Source organism: Gambusia affinis, linkage group LG10 (assembly GCF_019740435.1).
Source record: "Gambusia affinis linkage group LG10, SWU_Gaff_1.0, whole genome shotgun sequence".
NCBI lineage: Eukaryota > Metazoa > Chordata > Actinopteri > Cyprinodontiformes > Poeciliidae > Gambusia > Gambusia affinis.
In genome coordinates, this window is record NC_057877.1 from 25,121,821 (window position 1) to 25,146,682 (window position 24,862).

Below are 24,862 nucleotides of genomic sequence, written 5' to 3' on the forward strand. Positions count from 1 at the left end.
CTGTCATACGTGTGAAAGATTATTCAACGCAAGGCGGACAGCCAAAGTTGTTGAGAAAACATGTACACACATTTTTAGGGAAAAAAAAGAATAACAGTCCATAAATTACATGATTAGAGAGCTGCTATTTCAAAGCAAATGTGTTCTTGTATTGATGTAGGTTGTGTATTTTCTTCTATTCAAATGTGCTGATTACCAGGGTTCCTTTAACTCACCAATAAGACCCAGACCGTCTGCATATGGACTCTTGGCTCCAACGATCCCTCCAAAGCACTCCTTCTGCAGGGCGCAGTACGGCTTGTCCAGGTGGGTCTTACCGTCGCTGTCCACCATGCACCACTCACAGTCCAGCACACCAAAACAGTCACTGAAACACAGAGCAGCGAAGGGAGATTAGAACAAGAATATAAACGTGAACGTATTGTGCATACAATAAATTTAGTCCTGTTAGAAAGAATTATCTTCATTCTCAGGACTTTGTGCAGGATGCTATAACCAGGCAGTAATGTCAGTTTTACTATAAGACTTCATATCACAACAGGTGTTTGGAAGAGTCATTATGATCCCATAAACCTGAGAGCACAGCATCAACTGCCAAGCACGGCAGTGGTGGCAACATGCTGTGGGGATACAGTAGAGTGAATATATTGGTAAAGGAGGGGAATAATAAAATTATTCAAACTTACCTTAAATCAACAGCTACATTCCAGTGTTTTTGTATTGGCATTCCAATACGACAACAACCCAAAATGCACATCAAAAGTAGTTTGTGAACAAATAAAGTAGGAAACGTAAAACTTGTTGAAACCTCAATACTCTGTAACAGAGGTCAAATATTCAGACGGAATTATTGCTGATGGCAAAAAAAATCTTATAACAGCATAAAGTGAGCCACCACCTATTTGCGGTTCAGTATCCATGGATTCAGCTATTTTGCATTTTTCTGTTAAACGTAACTCCAAGTTATTCGGAGAAGATTGACATTTTCCAAGTTTTTTTCATTTTCAGCATATCTAAAAAAATATTCAAAAGAAATTTTAGATTGGGAAGCTGAAACTGACTGGTGTTTTCAAAACAGCCAATGCTTGACCACCAGTTATTTTTCTTGGTGCTGACTGACTGTTACCCTTAAGAGTGGAAGAAGAAAAACTATAAATGTTAGCTAAGTGGTAATTCTAAAACAGTTTCCACTGTGTATATTAATGTATATTAAGGTATAGTTGGTCTTTGAAGTATTAAAATATGTAATATATATAATAATTTTTAAAAAATATTAGCATTTCAGAGGGGATCATGGTGGTCCCTAACTCTTGCAAATACTAGGGGTCCACCGTATAATAAATAATTTAATTGGGGTAGCATTTTTATACTGAGCCTGTACAGAGATCACAAAATCATTAAAGTTGTGTGATCTACTACACTGAAAAAAAAAATGCCAAAAAAGGTGTTCCATCATATTTTATGCCCTTGCGACTTGCAGGTGCTGGCAATACTTCTCTAAACTTTACCAATATATGAATATTAAAGAAGCGTAGAGAGTGTATGCACCTGCTGGAGTATCTCTGGCTGCAGCGGGTGTTGATGCACTGTGGCAGGGTGTCGTGCAGACCGGGATCAATCACATTCAGGCTGACTGGTTCTTGATGCACCTCACAGCTGGGGTTCCTGTGCAAAAAATCAACAGGATGAAGAAGGAAAAAAACAAAGAGGGGCACTTCTATTGGTTACAGTAAAATGGAAAAAAAACAAAAAACAAAGGAGCCATTCAAATCTAGGAATGAAACATGACTGTATGCAACAGGAGGGAATAAACATCATCATATGGAGTCTGTTAAAGCACAGCGACACAAAAAATAGACAAGCTGACAGTGAAAATGCTAATTACATAAACCAGGGATCTGAGACATTGACATGCTGTCACAGGCAGCTGATGGCTGATGAAAGGAGGTGGGTGAAACAACAAGAATGATGGACAGAATGATGGACAGATGCGGAGTGACAGATGCAGAGAACTAAGGCAGCGAGATAAACAGAGGAGGATGAGAAATCCCACAAAAACATCCATCTATACAATGTAGTTCATTTATAATGCAAATACTATAAGCAAACACTTCTGTAGGGATGAAGGCACAACACTTTAAAATGGATAAAAGTTCAGAGTTAAAATAGTTTAATTTCATTTAATCTTAAATTACATTCAGAATGTTATTTTATGGCTCATAAAGCATCTGACCAAAATGCAAGTTCAAAATTTGTATTTCCTCAATACATTTGTGGGAGTGTGAATGTATTTGAGCCTGTCTGTAAATATGACCTTGTGTAACGAGAGTCAACAATATATTAAGATTTGAAGTAGAATAATTCTAAGGAACTGACGAAATAAACAGTGTAAACTAATCATTAAATCAAATCATTAAAGTATAACATTAATATAAATAATGGGTGCATATAAACATCTGATCAGAGACCTTAATACAGAAGGAAAAAATAACATAATATAACATGGGACAGAGAGTAGATAGTGTTTCTTTAAAGCAGGTTTTTGTGTTGATTTACAGTGAAATGTGAAAGATTCCTGTTGCGATACTGAGATATGATTAGAGCTTCTCTAATGAGTCATCTGAATACTCTGTGCATTTCTCCCCCAGTCTTCCCGAATGGTTATTGCGCTCTCTTCTGGACTCCCACTGCTCTACTTTCACACCCAATCCTGAGTCCAAATTACTCTGCAGGTTCTAAGCTGCTTGTTCAGCATTTGGTTTCATCACCAAACTGTCATCTGTAGTTCATTTTCTTTGTTGTCATCCATAAAACAAACTTGTGTTTGGACCTGTAGTAGTAAGACTTGCTTCATTTGTGTGACTGACCTGTTCTCAGCATTGGTGAGATTGCCTGTGCACTCATTGACCTCCAGAGGGCACTCACATGGGCACTCACACTCATTCTGCTCCATCCTGCATAAGGAAGCAGACCAGTCAGCTTCAAAGTAAATAAAGAATATTATCATTGTCCTTTAGAGTTTAAATACATCTGTTTTAATAAAGATGTACTTAAACATACATCTTTCGGCAGGACATTTCTTCTGCCTAGGAACTATATTTTACTTCTGAGGCTACATAACCTTTAAAAACTTAAATAAACCACTATTTTATTCTTTTTTTCAAAAGAAAAATGATTTTCTATCAGCAACCACCTGTGGCAGTTGAGGCAGAGGCGGTCCACTGTGCTGCAGGCGCAGAAAGCTAGTGAGTCACACGTCTCATTGACAATGCCAGCAAATGCATTGGTGCCAGGGATTCTAGTCAGGCGATATTTGGAGCAATGGCTGCCATGGACGAGGTTTGTGAGGTCTCCCTGAATGAGGAAGAGAGGAGATGAAACCTGTCAACCAACCAATTCAACATTTATATCTTAATATGCTTTTTAAGTTGGTCAGTTACTCAAATCAGATTTGACTTATTTTTAGGTTTGTTGGCTATATATATACATATATATATATATATATATATATATATATATATATATATATATATATATATATATATATATATATATATATATATATATATATATATATAGATACTGTTACAGAGCTTAACTGTAACCATGAATTGGGAGTAGTGACTTTGCACTACTGAATACCACCACAAGATGGCACTGTAATACTGCATGATGGTTTAGAATTGTTTCTTGGAGTCATCCTCTGATCTATTGGTTTCTGTCTTACCACTATGCTGGTGTTGAACTTGTAGAAGCGCTGCACTGTCCGGTCACTGAAGCTGTTGCAAAGATTTTTCTTGACAAAGTTTGGATGGTTCAGGATATCATTGGCCACGAGTGGCTCCTAGAATACAACACAAACATACAATACAACAAACAAGGAGAATGTTAATTTATAATTGTATACTCTTTGCAAAATAAAAATCTTAATACACTTTAAATCCAGTTTGCTTATTTATTTTGTTTTCCTGTTTTAAAACGCAAATGTGAAAGGCAGTTTTTACTGAGATTACAATAAGGAAGTGGCTCTAACTAGATAACTGAAAGAGTTTTTTGCTCTATAGCAAATTAAATATCAGTATGGAAGATAATTTGGTATGAGTTGCTTTGCCTGGATACGAAACTTTATCTTAACTTAACAGTAAATATATTTTATAAACTAACTTAATATACAGCTCAACCCTTTACCTTGTGAGTGATGTGCTGTTGTTCGGCTGGAGCGTGGCCCTTTGGGTCAATGAGGGTTGGGTGAGCAACCAGGTATCCTCTGTCCTCCATTATAAAGCACCTGAATTACAGAACAAGTATAAGTAACAACTTCAAATAGAATACAAGATACAATTTCCTCCCTTTCCGTTCAACAACAGACTTCTTTTAACTGAATGATTTGGCTCCATTCTACTTCTGACTGATTCTCAACTATTTGGCCATATGTAGTTTCTTCCTGTTGTAACTCCCTTAAAAACTAAAGCTGTTTTACATGGCTTATAAAATAAAAAGAAAAACAAAAAAACCAGGGGGTTTGGGTGGAGAGTTGGGGAGTAACAGAGAAATTGATGTGCATGAGAGATCAAAAGAAAGAAGATGAATAAAGTTATGGGGTACTGATGCAGGACTCCCTCAGGACTGCTGATAATCAGCTTATTTCTTCTTCTCACTTTCTGTTGTCTTCTCTCTCTCAGCAACTTTTGTTCTTCCCCGGTGAAACATGAATGTTGTAAGCTTGCAAAGACTTCCAGGGGGAACAGAGGGAAAAAAAGAAGAATTATTTGAAAGGACGAGTGAAAAATCTACCCTCTATCTACCTGATCTTGTGGCCTTTGTCCTGGTTGCAGATGGGCAGCAGATCCAGCAGGACCTTATAGAAGTAGCGAAGAGTAAAATCTATACCCATCACTGCAACTGCATACCCAGGGGCCATCTGAGAGCTGCAGGCAGAGCAGAAAAAGAGAAAAATGAGTCATGTTGAAAGAAAAAAATAACAAAAGTTGGGAAAATGAAAATTCTCTAAACAATCCCACAAGAAGTCCAACTTTTATACAGATCTTTGTAAAACAAGGCTAAATTAAACACCAAAAATAAATTAATTTTGAAATGTGTCTCAGTCTAACATACTGTTTGTTACACTCACTGACCAATTCAACTACAAAACATAACCCTGCCTTATCATACACCCTTAAACTGTGTGTTTATTTCTATCCAGAATGCTTGAAGGGGCTGTTATAAACAGTTTGGATTGTGGTGCTGTAAGAAACCCGGTGGCCATGATGCTCTGTTGTATTTTAGGCTCACTGACTTAGAAATAAACATTCTAATCTCTGCCCAGGACTCTTTTTAGACATTTTCAATCTCTTCTGCACCAGCGACCCAATATATTTCCATTTCTCTCCTTTTTCCCCCTACTACTGTGTAGCAATACACTGTTTTGCCTGATAGTACTTTACAAGAGAAGAATTAATGATAATTATAACAGAACATGGATCATTTTACTCATTGAAAAGCAATGAAAGAGTCAGTCTCAGTATCTTGTCATTTGTGTCAAATTACTTCCTGTTTTCAGAGATAGCTGGGTCTCAATGAAATGACCCCCAAGATAAAATTCTTGCTGATCATGATATCTTCCCTCAAAACAGTGGCTCTATTGAGCAGAAACTAAAAAGGCTCAAACATAATGGTCAATAATTAAACGGTTAATGGGGGTGACTCTCATAAATCTAGAGAAAACAGACCATACATTCCATTCACTAATATTAAACTACAACCATTTTATTTTACCTGGAGGCATGAATAGTGTGGCTGATAGTGACGACGTATCCTGCACCGCCAACATCCAGATAGGGACCGGTGAAGGTGATGAGGCCCGGGTTAGCCACAGCATGCTGATACCTGTACGATACACTCAGAGGGTTACCCATGACAATCATGTCCCTCTTTGCTCAAAGCGGGTAATGACTGGAGCAAATTGGAATAATCAAAGGAAACAACAGTTATTTCTTTAATAACGTTCCCAAAGTGAAAGCCATATATAGACTTACTACATGCAGAGAGGTTTTGAGTATTTACTTTGAATATTGTTGATAATGGTTTAGAGCTACTGAAAACAAAAAAATGTGTTTCTTAGAAAATTGTATCATATAAGACTAAATAATTATGTCACAGGTAGGTTGACTGTGTTTTAGTTGAAACATTGGATTTGGTCATTTGCTAGCTAGCAGTGCTAATAATACAATGACAATATCTTTCCCCTTGTTATCTGTATTTTATCATGGGTACAGCACATTGTGTGCTATGCATTTGACATTCTAGGATAAAATTGCTATAAATGCAAATAAACAGTTAATTACCATGACTTTCATATAATTTTATGAGAGGCTGCTGTTCTGAATTAAAATTCTCTGGTAAGAATTCCTGCTACAGAGGTTCTCCACGTGTTATTTTCAAACAAATGTAACTTTAAAGAAAGGTATGCTTTTTTTGGGAAAAAAAACAAGTTTTGACTTTTTATGCAATTTAATAGTGTAATAATAAGTTTTTGAACACTTTGTACATACAAACTTACTAACTTCACCAGACTGAAGCTACGAATATCACACATTTGTCTCTCTTTAACAGGAGCAAACTGCAGAACTATTCTGGATCACCCTTCGCAGCCCAAAACCAAAACTCCAAACACCTTTAACGTCATCTTGCCCTTCTTTTCAAACCCACCAAAGTAAACCTCACCATTGTCTGCGGGTCGGGTCGAACGCTTTGTCCATCAGCGATCCTGGGTAAATCCGGAGCACCCCACTGGGCGTTGCTATGTAACGGCGCACAATGTAGCAGTTGAGGCTACTCATTTCCATTAGTGTCATCCACTCATCCGTAACATGACTGGTTGCCATAACCTCGTTCCTGACAGAGGACTGTGGAGGGGAAAAGAAGGAGGGATGAAAGATGAGAGAGGATGGAGAGAAACAGCAGGGGCTGAAGGAGTCATTTTGTGTGTTTTTGTCTTGAATGCAAGTTGTGAAAACTTTTTGCAATGTTTGGCTTGAGAACAAAATGACTAAAACAGAAAATCCATTCATGAGGTGGCATTAGGGGAAATAAATCTGACTGATTAATCGCTAAGCCTGGAAAAACTCCATCTCAGAACCATTCTGAGACAAACCTTCGAGTTTGAAAGGGTGATGAGGTCACTGGAGGGGGTCTTTAAGACTAGCCTGGGAATCTGCACCGAGACTCAGCTTTGGACTTCCAACTCCCCCCAGGAAAGGAATGCACCCAGTATGCCAAAACCTTTGTGGGAGTTTATCCCCTTTCTCTTAAAGTTGCAGAACATCTTTACAACTTCTGAAGTTTTCTCTGAAAAATTATTTAAAAACAAAGTTGGCCAAAAAACACCTATTAAAGCACAGGCCTCCACAAAACATGACAGAGTTAAGTTGAAGTTTAGGATGCAAGTGTCATATCAGGAGGAAGAGATGTAAAAACGCCTCCAGTCCAACCTCAGGCTGGGGGTGCCCCATGTGTTAGGTAAACAAATTACCTCTTTATGTGTGAATGTTGTGTGTTTTAAAGGCTTGTGTACCTTGAGGCCTGGGTTGGCAATAAGCCTGGTGTTATCACTGAGGTAGGCCGTGTAGTGCTCCACCATCCGCTTTGTCTCCGGCTGACTGAGATGTTCATATGGAGAAGAGAAGCTACCAGCAGACAGCATCACTGTGGGGGATTCTGGGAAATAGGCAGAAGGACAGTAGAGTTAGCTCTAAGTAAGATTATAATAAAAGTCTGTTGAATTTATAGTTGTCCGTACCAACAGTGGCAAGCTGCTTGAAGTGCAGGCAAGAGCTGGGTTGGCCTAGCAGGTCTAAGCGATGGTACAGCAGCTTAGAGCTGGGCGCCGTGTTCAGGTTCTTCAGCTGCTTCACTGGGATCTCCGGCTGGATGTACACGATGCACAGAATAAAGGATGTGTCCTGGACCTGAGGGATAAAAGAGGAGAGCTTACTGGATGCTTTTATGACTCCTTTGTTACCGTAAATGATTCTAGTTGGACAGACCCAATGACTGTCAAAAGACATTCTCTTCTGAATGTCTTTTGATAAAAACAATTTAAAAACAAGTTGTGTAACCATGACTTTTGATTCTGTAATACCCTATCAAAGAAATGTACCAAACAACGGAAGTCTACAACATGGAGAAAGAGTTACACTTTGGTATGAATCATTCCTTTATTTGAATAATTAGATTAATTAAAAGGTCACTGCAATTTATTTTTGGCAACTCACAGGTCATAACTGGCCAAATTTGATGAGTTTAGAATAACAATCAATGAAACGAACGTGTACTGTAAAATCTCCAGAAAATGCTACAGTTAAATTGTAAAGTGTGAACATTTGTATATAAACATACAAATACTTAAACAACTGATAAGTAATGGCTAAGTGAAAAGGAGGTAAAAACGAGCAAAAATGGCAAACTGATTGAGAGCTGGAAAAAACATGAAAGCTACATCCCCCAATTTTGAAAATTAAGACAATTTTGGAGACGCTCCATTATCTTCACATACCCAGGTGAGCAATTACTTTTGCTTCCAAATAAATTTGAAGCTTTAAAATCCTTGTGTTCAGCATTCCTGTTTTTAAAGACAAGCTCAACTTTACAGTGCCAGAGATTTATGGCTGCAGGAGACCTTAAATGTGTCCCTTTCAAAAACAGATCTTAAATTAACCCTTCATTGTTCATCTATCGCTGCATTTGTTGCTTAAAATCAGGCAGTAATATAAGTGTCATAAAGATCCAAGCTGTTCTCAAAACCATCACTTCAAATAAATCTGCATCTCAATCCACCTGGATATTATTAGCAGTGCAAAATGGGGCGACCTGTGTGGGAAACAAAACTCTCTTCTCAAATGATGTTTTTGTGGGCAGGTTCAGTGATGTTCTGGCTCTGGAAAGCCCATTAAAAACCCTGCAGCACTGCCATACTCATGTCAAATGTGACTTGTTTGAACGCTTGTTCTTGTTTGGAAAGAATAACCCAAATGTCAGAAAGCATTTAAAAAGAAGCAAAAGTGACATGCTGAAATTAAAGATGATTCTTCTGCTTCTGCCAAAACGTCTAAATGTCAGGAAGAAGAAAGTCTCAGAGTGGCGTCATGGTGATGTGGCCGTCCTGTTGCAATTTCTTCCAAACATTCAACCCAGATTCAGACATGTACTGGGTGTTGGGGCTTAATGGGTTTTGTTACACTAAAACTAATTTAAGACGATGAAGGATGAGCGCATAAATCTTGGCAGGACTTTAGAGCGCAGTGCAGTGACAATAATGTACTTCAGATGTTGAGGTAAACATGAATAAACCGGATGTGTTTTCAGTGGTTATTGGACCACAGGCCGACTGAAAACCTACCAGTTTCCAGGCATAGCTGACATTGTATGCATCTTTGCTGTTGTCCCTCAGCCGGTTTGTGTGCCAGGAGAGGGAAGAGTTGACGGGCACAGCAATGATCTGACTGCCTAACGGGAGGCTACACAAACAGAACAGTCAATCAAAAGATTAGTGTAAAAATTTGACCCAAAATCTTGAGCCTTGAGCAATTTGAGCTACTGTTCTCTTTTGTCCCTTTTCAAATAGTTGTTGATGTTCCCTCACCTGAGGATGTTGTGTCGGGCAACAGGGAATCCTGGGATGTTCTCATAGTGGATAATATCAGTATGCAGGGGCGGCTCTGTCATTAGGTATGGTCTGGTCAAAGATGGATGCATCAGGGTGTAACCTTTCAAGATCAAGTGCAAGATTAAAACAGTGGAACTGTATTTGTTCTACATTTTTACTTAAATAGTCAAAGACTACAAGCAGAAATCATTTAGGAGATCATAGGGTACCCAGATTTTCTGCTTTATTGATTCTAAAACGTATTGGCCAACGAGAAAAAAAATTCCAAACTTTCCAAACGTTTCAGTGCAGCTTCTTAACTGCACAAAAAGCAACCAGTGCCATCCAATAAAAACCTCACCAATGTTTCACTTGTCTGCCAAGCAGACATGGTTGAAAGAGTTGGAGATCAAGATGGGCTCAACATTCTGCATGAATCCTACGTGATTTTTCTATGTACCTTTATTGTCAATGAGAAATGTATAAGAAGCCAGCGAGTCTTGGTAGTAGGTGACGTCCTCGAGGATGTAAGCCAGATTCACATCCACTCCGACCACACCGAGGAGGAGGTTACCGAAGTAACAGGGCCGGCTCACAGTCATGATGAAGCCTGGAAGAGATGCAGCAGGTACATGAGGCAGCTGGTCGGTCTTCAAAAGACATTTCTATTCTAGATGCTCTTTTCTTTTTGAACCATGTAGAAACGCATCACAACTTACCAGCCATCAAGCAATATTATTATAGTTTGAGAAAAAGAAATTTCTTAAGAGTACATAACGGTTTTCTAGTCATACTGAACACATAAAATTTTACACACGAGCCACATTCACATATATGGACATAATTATATTAGATTTATGTGCCTTGCCCAAGAGAACAACACATGGATTGGTAGAAAACTGAAATCCAAACCTCAGCTTCCTGCCTGCAAGATGGCTACCATTTTCTATTGTCCCAAACAGCCCAAAAGGTTCCGAATTAGTAAAAATTATGTCACACTTAGAAAATCATCGCTATGATTTACTAACTACGCTGTTGAGACATTTAACAGCAAATAAAGGTTTCTGTTATGTTAATTTGTAGTTTTAAAACAGGTTTTAAAAGCAAAGACATGCCGTTCTTCACACATTTACAGCTATAACAGATGAGTAAAATATCTTCAAATAAATTCAGATTTACTAAAGTAGAACATTTTCACACTGAAACCCAACCTTTAATTTGAGTACAACTTGGTTATAAGAAAATTAACCAGAGCAACAAATATTGACGCTTCCAATACTTTATCTATCAAAGTGAAGCATTTGTAATCTATTCTTTTCTTTTTTAACTACGTCAGGGGAGTGGTCCAGGAGATTTTAATGACTAAACCATGACTTCCTGTTTCTCTGACTTAATAATATAAAGCAGCACAGAGGCCCCTTTTCCATAACCACTCTTCATTTTCCATAACCGCTCCTCACTGAAGTGAACCAGATGCATACTGATTTTCACATATTAAAAAACAATTGTAAAACATAACTCCTTTCATTAAGAAAGGCACTACATTAAAAGTTCAATGCAACAGAATTTGTGACAAGACTAGTGAGTTTTTCTTACATCATGAGCAGCCTGTGCAGGTAAAAACATCTCCAAAGCTCACTGTTGGATAACTGCAGACATTTTTTTCCATGTGTGTGAGATTATGTTACTGGAATAGAAGGTGGTTTTAAAGTTAGTTTTTTTTACACATTTAACAGCTGCATTTTTAAATGCATGGGGGAAGGTAGGGGCACCATAAATCAAATGCAGCATGATTTGGCAGCAACACAGAAAAAGGACCAAGTTCTCAAGGCTGCATACACAATGTATTCCGCCAACAATCTGGCCAAATATGGCCGGCTAAAGCACCATAGAGGTAAAACTTAATTTCTTTCTGATCAGTCTTGCTTTGCTTTAATTAGATAACAATGCACTCATAGAACACTATGTTGTTCAATTGAGTCAACACAAAAATCTGAAAATTTCCAACTTTTTTGCCATAATAAACACATTCTTGCTCTATTTATGCTCTGATAATGGAAGACATGCTTTAATGTTGGAATGAAGATGTTTCTAATTTTCTGCTGAATGTAAAAATCCTGCCTCTGTAAGGTACCAGCTGCACTTTTAATGTCAGATTTTGTTCATTCTTAATTTTTTCATTTATTATTCTTTATTTTAAATTAAGAATAATAAAATCAACACATTGAATTAGTTACAATGAAAAAAAACCCCACCTGGTTCAAATTCTATCTGAAAAAATCTCCTATTAAGCTACATTTCCTATCCAATTACTAATTGTTAATTTTTTAGCTGCAGATGCATCTTTTGCTACAAATGATCGAGTGTTCACTAAAGAAATGTTTTTTGTATTTTAGGCAATAAAATGTTCACTTTCTCAGTAAAAAGGAACATTTTTTATTTGTGTACTTAAATGCATTTCCTATATTCTATAAAAGGGTTTAAGTGGTTAAATGAAACATCAGGAGACTGTTCCAATTTTGTTATCTTTGTTATCGGATGATTGATTAATCAGAATATTAGAACAATTAATTACTGAAAGAACCATTAGCTGCAGCTTTACTTGATATGGACCAATTAAATCCTGATTGATCCATTTCTATATTTAAATGGTCAAGTATGACATGGCTGCTGGAGTTTTCCGTTGTCCCAAGCCAGTCCCCACCACTCACCGTCCCCCATGGGGTCGGCGTAGGGCAGGCTGAATCGCACCAAATCAATCATGCGGTTGGGCAGGTTGATGTAGAAGCGTCCCACTGATGTTTCCAGGTTGCTCAGCTGGTTTAGCACCATCATGCTGCCCTTCACCACCGGCATCATGGGGGCTCTGGCCGACCATGGCAAGGTGCGCTCCCGTTCCAACGCTCGGTCGACGCCGTACTTGACGGAATTCTGTTCGGCAAGGTCTCTGAGGAAGGCCAGCTCCTTCAAGCCCGTGACTCCCTCTGGGGGAGGAAATGGGTAGAGGAAGAGAAACTGAGCAACAACATGACAAGAAAAGTCAATTCTGAATCAATATCATAAACAAACCTTGGCTTGACATGCCTGTTAACTCAGTAACCAACCAAAACTGGTTTTCACATATTACTGAAGTCTTGAAAAAATATACATACCTGGTAAGTTTAACATTTCTACCAGGTTATAACCAGAAATTTTAGGTAATTTATTGGGATTTTAGTCCAGACATAGGACAAAAATTAAGGTAGAAGAAAAATTACAGGTGGTTTAACTTTTTTCAGTTTCCCTGTGGTTTAGCTGTACAAATTAAAAGTTTATTAGTCTTTGAGAAAGCAAATTTGTATTATTATTCCATTATCAATACATTACTTGAAAATTATCTCAAACGACCCTGTTATTGTTTATCGCAATAATTCTGGGACAATTTATCATACATTAAAATTCCTTAAGGTGACGCATCATTTATTAACCATGGAACACATAATATTGATTGTTGAAAGAGAATGGCAAGATTGTCAAATTGTTCAAAAAAGCAGAAAGAATTCCAGTGGAATATGTTCTGGTCACTTAAGATTGAACTTTGAACACCTTGAGTCCCATGCCCATTGTGAAATTTAGTGGTGGCAGCATCATGCTATGGGGATCCACAGCAGAACACAAAAGTAAGCCACACTTTGCAAATTTCTATGTGCAAACCCTGTTTTTAAAAAAATCATTAAAAAACCCATAAAACACTTCTACTTCTCACATTTTCTTAGTGGAAAGTCAAAAGCAGTGTTTACAAATTTTTGAACTTTTTTTTCTACATCTGCATCAGGAATTTCTTTTAATACATCCAAGCCCCGACTTGACAAGCGTGACGTGAGCCATCCCAAGCTCCCTCCAAGCCCAGCTGTCGTCTGTCAACTCCAACACCATGACATAAATAAATCTGCCCATACTTAAACATAAACATGCAGAACATAGACAGCACACCACACTTTGACTTTATCTCAACAGTCATCACAAGGTCATTCAACCAATGGATGGATGGATGGATAGATGGATGACAAGCCCCCACAGCTGTCACCTGGAACATTTGGCATCCCACAGGCCGTCGGGAAGGACAGAGTCGAGCGTCTGCCAGCGTCCAATCACTGAACGGATTACAGTGGGATCTCTTTTTTAATGCCAGGGCTCTGCTCGTTTGATCACCCTGCTGGACCGCAGAGTGGAGGCGATGGGTGGCAGCGTCAAACGGACTCCAGGAGGGAAATCTGCTGACAGCTCAGGCTGAGCAGAAATACCTGCAGTTTTCATTTGCAGGGGTTCTTATCCTCCAATATTTCCCAAAAATAATTGAGCTGAAGGGAGAAAATGTTTCTTTTTTTTGCATCTGATTAAGAATTGAGCTACAAAACAATGGCCTGCAGAAGCCAGTGCATTTTGGAACTTGTCACACACACACACACACACACACACACACACACAAAGTTAGACACACAACTGTGCATTGTAGTGCCGGTGAATCTGCTGATCTCCTTCAACAATCAGCACTTCACATTTGGCAGGAGATGCAGCAAAAAAATAAAAATAAATAAATAAATAAAATAAAGACACCCCACTCCCCAGCCCATCCACAAGCTGAGCCTTTCAGAGTCGTGCAGCAGCATCAGCAACGAAACAAATGTTTTTCTGAATATGCAATGCTAATACACCAGGAGAACGAGAGATTTCTGCATCCTTTTCATCATCTCTCTTTAAAGAGCCAAGGTCCTCTGTCAGTCACACACGTCCAGGCAGCGGCACGGCCCTTTGAAGTCTTGCTCTCCCCCTTTCTCTTAGATGTACCTCATTTCCATTCTTCGATGCAAAAATGATTTGTATTAATGGTGGCCTAATGCATGCACAGAAGGGGTGGGTTAGTGCACCCTGCAGAGGGAGGAGGGAATTAGAGGAGGCAGATGGAAAGACAAAGACACTGAAAATGGAGAGAAAGAAGAATACAGACCTCAGACTCAACACAGATAAACAAGAAACCGTCAAATGTTTCAGAGCATCTTTGTAACCTCCAGGCTCATTTTGAGAACAGATAAAAGGAGATGGGGTATCAAAAAATAAACAAAACTTCTCATTTTCCAACAGCAACATAGTGTACTTATTAAAGGTATAAAAAAATGTACCCCATAACTGACTAGATTTCACAGCTACAACTCAATTCCCCTCAAAATGAGTCAAAAAGCTGATGTAAGAGCACTTCAACTTGTTGAAATGTATCAAACAGCTTTAGGGCCAAACTAGTTTTTTAAGTGGTGAGGCAGATGGAGTCACACAAGGAATCTGAACTATTGCAAGCCTTTATGATTGGTACCATGCAACCAAATGTTTTACAATTCAAAAATAGTTGGTAAAGATTAGACAATATAGATGTTTTCTTCTCCTTGAATGTGCAATAAAAAGTAAATGACATAAAAATAAGTAAACAAATAATCTGTGGAAACACCTGGTAGAAAAAAAATTATTATTTTACCAATAGTTGGTTCTACTTTAACACTATCAACGTGAAATAAAAAAAAGGTTCAAAGAAAATAAAGAGAATCTATAACATATATAAAACAAATGATTTGAGAAAACGCCTGGTAGAAGAAGAAATGAATTTGGTAGAAACGTGCACATGATGATCCATCCATTTGTATTATTTCTCTTTCTCTTTTCATCAACCTATTCTACTATCATTTTTGTAAAGCGCTTTGGTGCAGTTTAAAACCTGTTTTCAAAAGTGCTATATAAATAAATTTTACATCGACACCCACCGTTCATAAGAGCATAAGTGAGGATCATGACGGAGTTGTTGAGGTGTCGGTTCTCATCTCTGACCACGCTGAGCGTCGCTCTCTTCTCCAGCTCGGACGACTCTCGAGACGTAACACCAGATGAAAGGTAGATGATGACCATATCTGTAGCTAGTGCATGACATGAAACATTTAATGATTAAAGGGCTCAGGGAATCTCATGTCACACATGCAAAAGAGCAGGAGTTAGAAAATTTTGTCTGGACTTACTGGAGCTCTGCTTGCTGAGGCTGCTGGTGTTGCGGAGCAGCTGGAAAGCCTTCTGGAAGCCAGCTGCATGCTGTGTGCCTCCATTAGAGGCCTTGATGTTAGAGATGAAGGTGCTCATCTTCCTCTTAGTCTCGCTAGTGGCCGGAGATAGCAGGCTCTTGTAGCACTGGTCCAGAGAGCAGGAGCGGACCGCCTCTGCCACAGACAGGATGGAGATCTGCAGAGGGACAAGGCAATTTCACCTAAATGGATGAACTTTCTGATCTTCCAAAGCAACGTGTAAAATAATAATTTCCTAATCAAACAGAGAAACGTCTGCTTCTTTTTACAAACCTTATCGTGTTCGTCGATAGAATTAAGGATCACAAGAGCAGAATCACGAGCGATCTGAAGCTGTGAGTCTGTTATAGATGCTCCATGGTCAACCATCACCACAATATGTTTGGATTGTGGACGCACTGCAGAGACGTACACAGGCCTGGAACAAGAACACAAAAACTCAAAGTGAGGCACCAGACAGTCTGCTCCAGACCAGTCCAGTCCACCAGGTACCAAACATTCTACACTACCCCCAGATTTTTCTGGATTAAAAATTTTAATGAGCTCTGTCAATTTTCTGATCATTTGGTTGCAAACCAAGGTCATACTACTGTCTCATGTTTTCTAAAGTTTGAGAGTTAGGGTTAAGTTTTTTCCAAAAAAGCCCAATGGTCCACACAAACCAGACGGGCAAGATTGTCGTCAAGACAGTTGTTCATCAGATAGTTACAGACTCTAGAGCCACATGCATTGCAGGTAGATTGCAGTAAAGCATTGATTAATGTCTGGTTTTAAAATTAGTTAACTGGACTTGGAGCCAATATTTTGTGCCAATTGTTGGACACCACACGATCAAACCCGATCGAACCGTTATACCTAGGATTTCTGTCAGCTCTCAGGTTTTGAAATGAGCTGACAGTTGGCTGACAACTCTAAGATCACGTTGTGTGCTGGGCATTACACTAAGGAAATGAGGAAGGGAGGGTCGGTGGAGAGCACCACTGACGCTGACTTTTTTCATTCAGTGTCATCAACAGAAAGAGTAAAAGGCCGTAAAAAAAACGATAAAGCCGATAATTAAAATGAGGTCGATAGTTTTAATTTATCGTGCAATTAATTGATTTATTGTTTATTGCGACAGGCCTAATATCCACACACAACAATGGAAAATGGAAAAATGTAAACAAACATGTTGCGAAAATAGGGGAAATAATATAAGAGATTGACTAGCTTGAGTGTGTGTATCCAGAAAACAATCGATTTTTATAAAATATTTGAATTAAATTTATTATGCACTTTGTATGTGATGAATCTATTATTAATGACTTTCACTTTTTGATGTAACTTGAACAACCTACAACTATTGCTCTAGGAAAGTCAACCTGTTATCACTTTGAAAGTAATGAAAGAGGAAACTTTAATTTTGGGAAATCAGATTAGTGCATCTGAAGAATTCAATCATTTACCCTGAACCAATAAAACCAACTAAATTGGTCACAATCCATAGTTTGACATGTCGATGGCTGTATGTTATAAGCAGAATGGGATGTGGAAGGGGATTCAAAGCCACTGTGTGTGGTCTGCTGGACAAGAAGACACATACAGAGGTACAGGGTGGGGGGTTCTGCTCACAAAGCCTTATTCACAACCAAAGCTGGCCAAGCAACATCCTTTCTCCCCATGGCTGAATGCCAAGTTGCTAATTCAAATTGCAATGAGAAAAATCAAGTGAAGATGCAAAGTACATGAGGAATAAAGTGAAAGATATATTCAAGTCAGGGTTTATAAAAAGAAAAAGGAAAAAACAAACAGACTTAGGGTGTGAAATTCCATCAGTCTGTAGTGGCACAGAGGCACATTCCTGCTAAAGGCATGTATGGTCATGAAGTACAAGGGCGACATGCCATGAGCATGCCCTCTAGGCCACCCTACAGCAACCAGCAGAGGAGGGGGCAGTGGGTTGAAGGATGCATGGGGGTGATGAAGGCGAAGGCAACAACATGGCAGATAGATCCAACTGTCACGTGTGTGTAGAGCAGGAAAAGATTTAATCATTTGCTTAAAAGAATAGTGCCTAAATACATTTTAAAAATGTAACCATTTTAAGAGAGAGAAGGGGCAATATGTACCGGCTGCGATGTTCGTAGTTTCCTTTGCAGTGGAACTTGTGGGCGGGGAAGACGGTAAAGATGCCCTCCTCTGAGCTGAAGTACTGCCACTTTATCCCTGGGTTGGACTTCAGGTTGTCTGCCAACACTGCACATAAGATGGAAGACAAAAACTGGTAATTATACAAATTCAGCAGGCTGATGACATGTGGAGTTGCCTGAGAGAAACAAACACACATGAAAAGATTTTCAAAGTGAAACCAACAGCATCCCAAACACACCTTCGAGAGAAGTGTTCAGTACTGCTCAGGTTCAGTTAAATGTGTTAAATATGTGGATCATAGAACAAAATGACAATATGAAACAAGCTCATAAAATGTAAACTCTTTCCATAAAAGGTACCACTCAAGATTTGAGAGTTAGTGGAAAAAGATCTGGTCAATTCGACTCATTATGGAAGATTCAGATATTTAATCAGAAGAAAGTAAAGTTTGAAAATGCAAATAATTTTCCATTCTTGCATAATAAAGTAATTATTATTATTTATTATTGCACTACAGAAAAACAGCTTCATTTACTGCTTTTGTAAATTTCTACGCATAAAAAAAATTCAGTTATACTAGGCCTGTCGCGATAAACAATAAATCAATTAATCATACAATAAATTAAAACTATCAACCTCATTTTAATAATCGGCTTTATTGTTTCTTCCAGCCTTTTTCTCTTCCTGTTGGTGACACTGAATGAAAAAAAAGCTCAACTCCAGTGCTCTCCACTGACCCTCCCTTCCTCATTTCCTTAGTGTGATGCCCAGTTCACACTACATGATCTTAGAGCTGTCAGCCAATTGCTGACCCATTTTCAAAACCTGAGAGACCACACATTAGCTGACAGAAATCTTAGGTGTAATGGTTTGATCGGGTTCGATCATGCCGTGTGGTGTCCAACAATGGGCACAAAACAATGGCTACAAGTCCAGTTAACTAATTTTAAAACCAGGCATTAATCAATATTTTACTACAATCTACCTGCAATGCATGTGGCTCTAGTGCAGGGGTGGGCAATCCTGGCCCTCGAGGGCCGGTGTCCTGCAACTCTTAGATGTCTCCCTGATCCAACAAACCTGAATCCAATAGCTGAATCACCTCCCAAGTGCAGTCAGGTTCTCCAGAGTCCTTCTAATGACCTCATTATTTCACTCAGGTGTGTTGAAGTAGAGATGCATCTAAAAGTTGCAGGAGACCGGCCCTCGAGAACCAGGATTGTCTACCCCTGCTCTAGTGTCTGTCCTGACTGAATGAAAATCATTATAACCTATTTGTGTCATGTTAACGAAGAACAGCTGAAAAGTTACCGGGTTCATCAACTGCGTAGCAATTTCGCTCCAACTCCTCCTCTTGTCATTTCTATATTCTTTGCATGAAATGTTTTATAAACATTAATGTTGATTCCACATATCACCTCCAATGTCCGCTGGACTTCCGCCGTGTCAGCTGTTTGGGATTCCTCTCTGTAATTTCCTCTCAGAAAGCACGAATGGGAATCTGCACTTTCTGATTGGCTATCTGTCACATTCAACAGGGTTCCCAGTTGGGGAAAACCTGATTTAGATCGGAGCGGCCTAGACTACAGGATGATCGGTTACAAAATCACAAGCGACAATCTTAGAACGACCAAGGATCTAAGATTGTCGTAAGGGGAAAATCGGGGCAAAAAATTGTTTAGTGTGAATTATTGCATCAAGTAGTTGGATGTGCCCATCGTCTCTATTTAAATCTAATGATTACTGAAGGGCTATATAGTATACAGACTTCATAATCTGCAGTCTTTTGGTTGAATGCAGTATTTATTTACACTTTGGCTTCATGTTGTTTAGTTATTATTCAAGTACATTTATTGTTAGTGGAGACTGAGAATCCATTTCATTTTTGTTTTTGGTCATTTTGTTTATTTTGTTTATCAGTTCCAGTGTTAAGAGTTCTTTTGAAAAGAGTGTGTATCTATCTTTGACAGGAAATCGCATGCATTATTATGTCATTTCCATTAAACTATTTGCCCAGATGTTTCATGTTTGAGTTTGTAGCAATAATACACATTCAATAAACATCCTGGAGGTCATTTGTAGCTTTGTGGAAGTTGGTTTCCATTACCTGGAAAAGGATTTCAAGATGCTTATTCTTCTGTTAATTACTTATACAATGACTGCCAGACACTCCAGAATCGTTCTCTGTCCGCTCATTCAACAAACTCACAAATTTCTTAGCTTCGTCATAAAGAAGAGGGGCGATGTTTTAGTTGGGCATTAGAGAAAAAAACAGTCTTTATTCAACCAAAAAACCATTGACTACATTTCATCAAGAAAGAGAAGCCACTAAGACAGGTTTACCTAGAATGTTCAACATTTCCCCTTTGCTACCTCATCTGTCTCTTTAGTTCATATAAACAGGAACCACTTTGTAGTGCTGGCAGTAGAAGGCGGCTTGTGAAGACAAATGGCTATCTACACCAAGAAATGGGGACCACATGACAACTACTTGCTACTACTTTAGCTTTCCCATCTCCTTTTATACACCGAGTCTATAGGTTGAGAGACTAGACATGCATGCTGGAACAACAATGTGACTAAGACTAGAAGTAGAAAAGGTATGACAGGTAGACAAAAATGGATGGAAAGCAAAGGGGTAGAATGGAAAATTGGGGGTCTGAAGTTGGAAAAATTACACTGGAAGAAAAAAAAAGATGGAGGGGAAAAAGTAGTTGGACCAAGCAAGTACAGTAATCAAACTGCACTCAGCCTCTCATCTCTCACCCACCTGCTGGTATAAAAACTAATTTCACCAATATCCACCATTGTCCCTGTCCTTCCAAAAGAAGGAAAATGAAAGATAAAAAGGGAAGGGAAGGGGGATGGGGGGAACAACCCAGTCTAGATACAATTACTCCATTTCAATCAGCTCTCGCCCCTCCCTTCTTTCCCTTCATTCATCATTCTCTCCTCCTCAATTATTTCTGGTGTCCTTAGCCACGCCTTCCCTTCCCGCTATAGCGGCCTTGTTTAGACTAGGCTGAGACAAATGGGAAAGACTGAAAAGAGTGGCAGTGAGAAGGTCAAGGAGGAGTTAGTGTGAGGGACGAGAAGAGGAGCAGGAAGGCCAAGGGGTAACTTGAACTCATTACGACTGGCCTTGTAAGGAAAATAAAGCCCCACCAATGATGATGTGTTAAAATCGGCAGAAACTAAAGATTTGTAGAGAGCTGTTCCTAGTATTTAAAAAAAAATGATTTGAGCCAGAGTAGCAACAGAATGACAGATGTATAGTTTTGTTGAAATTCTTGCCCACTCCTGACAGAATTGGTCCGACTGAGTCAGACTTGCAGGTTGCCTTTGCTCTCTCATACCTCCTGCAGCAAAACCCTCTACTATATGATGGTAGATGGGATCCGGTTGCTTAGGATGGACTTTAATGCCAACTATTTATTATCGCTGTCAAACTGATCTAGTTAAAACAAACTCACCTTCCTGAAGTTTTATCTAAAAATAGCTGAATGCACAGAAAATTCTGGAAGAACAATCTGTTAAAGTTTCAAGAATTTAATTTAACTGGTCCAGGATGTTATAACAATAAACTGCAAGTAAAATAATCAACCAGTCTGGCAAAACAAACAGTCAAGGCTTAAAATCACATTCTTATAGAATGTCTACACCTCGAGAATGACTGAAAATCGGAATCCATCAATTTAATCTTTTTTTTTTTTTCTAAATGGTAAAATTAGTTTGCAATGAGGAAGACAAAATTTACAGGAAACAATTTGCACATCGCAAAGATAAAATGAATTATTCTTAGAAATAAAGTTGCATGTTATAAGCATGTGTTGTTCAGAAAGTAAACTGAGTAACAGCGCCAAAACGGAAAAGCCAGCTGTTTGAAAACTGGAGCTAAATGATAATTTTCCATTTTCCTCTGAGTTGGAACCAGACAGACGTGTGCTGCAAACACATATGTGAGCTTTACAAGGTCGTAATCTGTAGCTGGGCTCATGCAGTTTGGAAACTCACTAAATATGTTGTGGTGGCCGTCATAACGAGCAGTTTTCCACTGCTTTCACTAACCATTTCTTAATAAGAGGGCTTATTTTTTGATGTCAAATAGAATTTGACTTAATATTAAATTCTATTTGACATCAAGTCAGACTAAGTAAATTATCCTCAAAAGGAAAAAAGAACAGACGACCTGGATAAACCTGCAAACTAGAGTTCAAAGTAAAATAAGATCATTTGATCTTAAAGATAAAAGGCTGAAAAAATTTATAATAGAAAAAAATTTAATGAACATGCACAAAGAGAGTTTCAAAAGCATTCTGAAAAGAGAGTTTTATATAGAGCTAACATCAATGTCCTTGACAATGTTAAACTTTCTGGAATTGAGGAGGGAAAAAACTGGTAAAAATGTCATAAAAACTTACTTCAATGGGAACTGCAGTTCATGGCAGGCTATCTTGCATACAAGAAATCTTCCCTGTGTCTCTCTACAGGAATAGGAGATCTAAACTAACCTGAGTTGAGGTCTCGTCCCGGGTTGAATGCTCTGCTGTTGACTGTGGGGGAAAGTCTGTCACAGCAGATGGTCTTGGACACATTGGTATTGAAGTTTCCATCAAACCTGCAGACATGCAAAGAGGAAGCTGTTGAGAATTTACAGAGAATGGCTGATTGTTTGTTGGTGAAACTGCAGATTTACAGATCTACAAACCAGATCTGTAAGTTTGATCACTCAGCTTTATACTATTCAAGCTTTTTAATTAAACTATTTCCTAAGACGTAGAGGGATTTCATAAAGGGACACAAGTGAAAGAATGTTGGTTAAAAACTTAAATCAAACATCGGCAAAAAATAGACTTTTCTTGTTTCATTCGGTGCAGTTACGTTGCTAACTGTATTATCTGATGCCCAGAACATTTATTAAAGCAGATTTTAAGACTTGTGAATAAAACTTTCCATGGAAAAAGACTGAAATTCTCCAAACATCCCTATTACCCAGCTGCCTAAATAAATAAGGAACGAGCATCATAAAAAAACTCATGCCGGTCTCTTAATTTGATGACTTAATCATTAAAGTAAAATAATCAAATCTCAGTCAGCCTCATATTTGCCTTGCAGCATACTGCACTTAACTTTAAATCAAGATTAGTTACAACAAAACTCTCGCAATAATTTTTGTTTAGAGAGGCAACAGCAAAAATCTTTTATTTTGAGATTAATACAGTTCTAAGCAGCTAAAAAAGTTCAGTACAAATACCAAAGGCAGATGTTATACTAAATAAATCCAAAATTACTGGGAATTTAATGAGGCAACTGTGAAGAAAAGACTTTGTTCTTATGGTTGATTCAAACCAAGCAGGGCTAACTCTGGTTTAGGATTTTCCTGAAGAAACATTCAAATTTGAGAAGAAATGGAAAGGTATTAGTTGTTACCCAGAGATAGTCTAGCATTAGTGCTCTATAAGCTATCTCACCATCTCAGTAGAAGGTTATTTAAAAAGAGATCCTGCTGTATTTAACAGGTATTAGAACAGATAAAGCTGGTGATCCAAAAAACTATGTGTTGGTCTAGATAAGAAAACTTGCGTCAATATTGATGTCTGGCAATAATATTGTTGTTATGACCATAAACCAATATCTGTTTCTATTATTGTGTTGTAACACATACCCAAACAAATACAACATGGCCAAATTTTTTCTTTAGTGCCTTTGCTAAATTCAAAAATGTCTATAATTTGAAGTGAAGTTGGCACTTTAGCATCAGCTTCTGCTAAATAATGTGATGTATTTCTTTAACATTAGCAGGACTAATGTTTATGATTAGTGCTTTAGGATTAGTACAACTAACATTTGGGTTTATGATGACCCCTCTATCTTCTTACATTGGATGAACTTTTGATAACATTATGCAGGTCTAACACACAAAACTAGAATCTGGTTTTTAAAAAATAGTTGCACAGAATAAAGATACCTTGCACGCTGGCAAACACTACAGTTTTAACATGCAGAAAACCAGAAGCTTCCCTCTTTCTGCTGATCAACACAGCATTAGATATTGAGATTGTTTAAGTTTATTGTGACCTGTGCTACTATACACCCTGACCGGCTGCCATACCAGAAAACAGATTATAACACGTAGATGGAGAATGTAACCTTCTTTTGTTGATAAGCACATTACATCACTACATATTTACATTTTACATAGCCTTCTGCTGAGGTACTTCAGTTTGAGAAACGTGACAAAAACAAAAGAATCTACATTTAAGCAAGTAAGCTCTTGGAAAGTCACTATATAGTTAATCTAATTACTGTTGCAACCACCATCATCTGGAAGGACTTGTCCAGATATAAAACCTTTGCTTATAATCAGTGGAATTTATACTATTAAACCCAAGTTTAAAATTTTGCATTTTAGAAAATCACAGTTGGAAAATGGACTCAGAGTCTGTTAGAGAAACATTATTATACCAATAGCATTTAATAACCCACAGATTATATGTCCTTAATTAAACCATTCCATGTATTTCATGAAAAAAGCAATTAAGGAGATCCAATTAAAAAAAAGAGATACATGTATATTATATTATGTTGTCCACAGCACAATCTTTAATAGTTTGAGAGAGCACACAGAGGTAATAAGACAAGGTCATAGGGAAATGAAGAGCTTCAGGCTTTGATAAAGAAATAAGTATAGACATTAGGAGGGGAAAAAAATTATAAAATAAAGTTGCATGCAAGAATAAAAGTGACTGGATTTTGGTGTGCAGGGCATATGGTTTTACTTAAAAAGAGCTCAGTTTACTGCAAAGAGAAGAAAATTTCAGCAAGGGAAAAAAAAAAATCACTTGTCTACACAGAATAATTTTCCAGCACTGTTCCTGACAGCTTTTCGAAATGAGCTCTGGTGTGATTCGATTTATGTAGGTCTACAATATCTACTATAGAGCTGGGAACTCTTATAGAGCACTCTTTTGCTAATTGTAATGTCTCAGAG

General features: G+C 38.2%; 1 protein-coding gene across 1 annotated transcript in view; it reads right to left on the reverse strand.

Annotated features, from left to right (window-relative positions):
* Positions 1-24,862, reverse strand: part of cachd1 (cache domain containing 1) — a 77,250-nt gene that overhangs the window by 8,339 nt on the left and 44,049 nt on the right. The window contains exons 4-23 of the mRNA XM_044129658.1: positions 22,383-22,489; positions 17,850-17,976; positions 16,015-16,159; positions 15,682-15,898; positions 15,433-15,582; positions 12,355-12,627; positions 10,104-10,253; positions 9,641-9,764; positions 9,398-9,515; positions 7,799-7,967; positions 7,574-7,716; positions 6,724-6,905; positions 5,776-5,886; positions 4,806-4,928; positions 4,189-4,288; positions 3,728-3,844; positions 3,194-3,354; positions 2,868-2,954; positions 1,549-1,665; positions 216-367 (exon numbers count right to left, since the gene is read on the reverse strand). Of these exons, the coding sequence (XP_043985593.1) occupies positions 216-367; positions 1,549-1,665; positions 2,868-2,954; positions 3,194-3,354; positions 3,728-3,844; positions 4,189-4,288; positions 4,806-4,928; positions 5,776-5,886; positions 6,724-6,905; positions 7,574-7,716; positions 7,799-7,967; positions 9,398-9,515; positions 9,641-9,764; positions 10,104-10,253; positions 12,355-12,627; positions 15,433-15,582; positions 15,682-15,898; positions 16,015-16,159; positions 17,850-17,976; positions 22,383-22,489 (2,873 nt within the window). The remainder of the gene's footprint in view (positions 1-215; positions 368-1,548; positions 1,666-2,867; positions 2,955-3,193; positions 3,355-3,727; positions 3,845-4,188; positions 4,289-4,805; positions 4,929-5,775; positions 5,887-6,723; positions 6,906-7,573; positions 7,717-7,798; positions 7,968-9,397; positions 9,516-9,640; positions 9,765-10,103; positions 10,254-12,354; positions 12,628-15,432; positions 15,583-15,681; positions 15,899-16,014; positions 16,160-17,849; positions 17,977-22,382; positions 22,490-24,862) is intronic.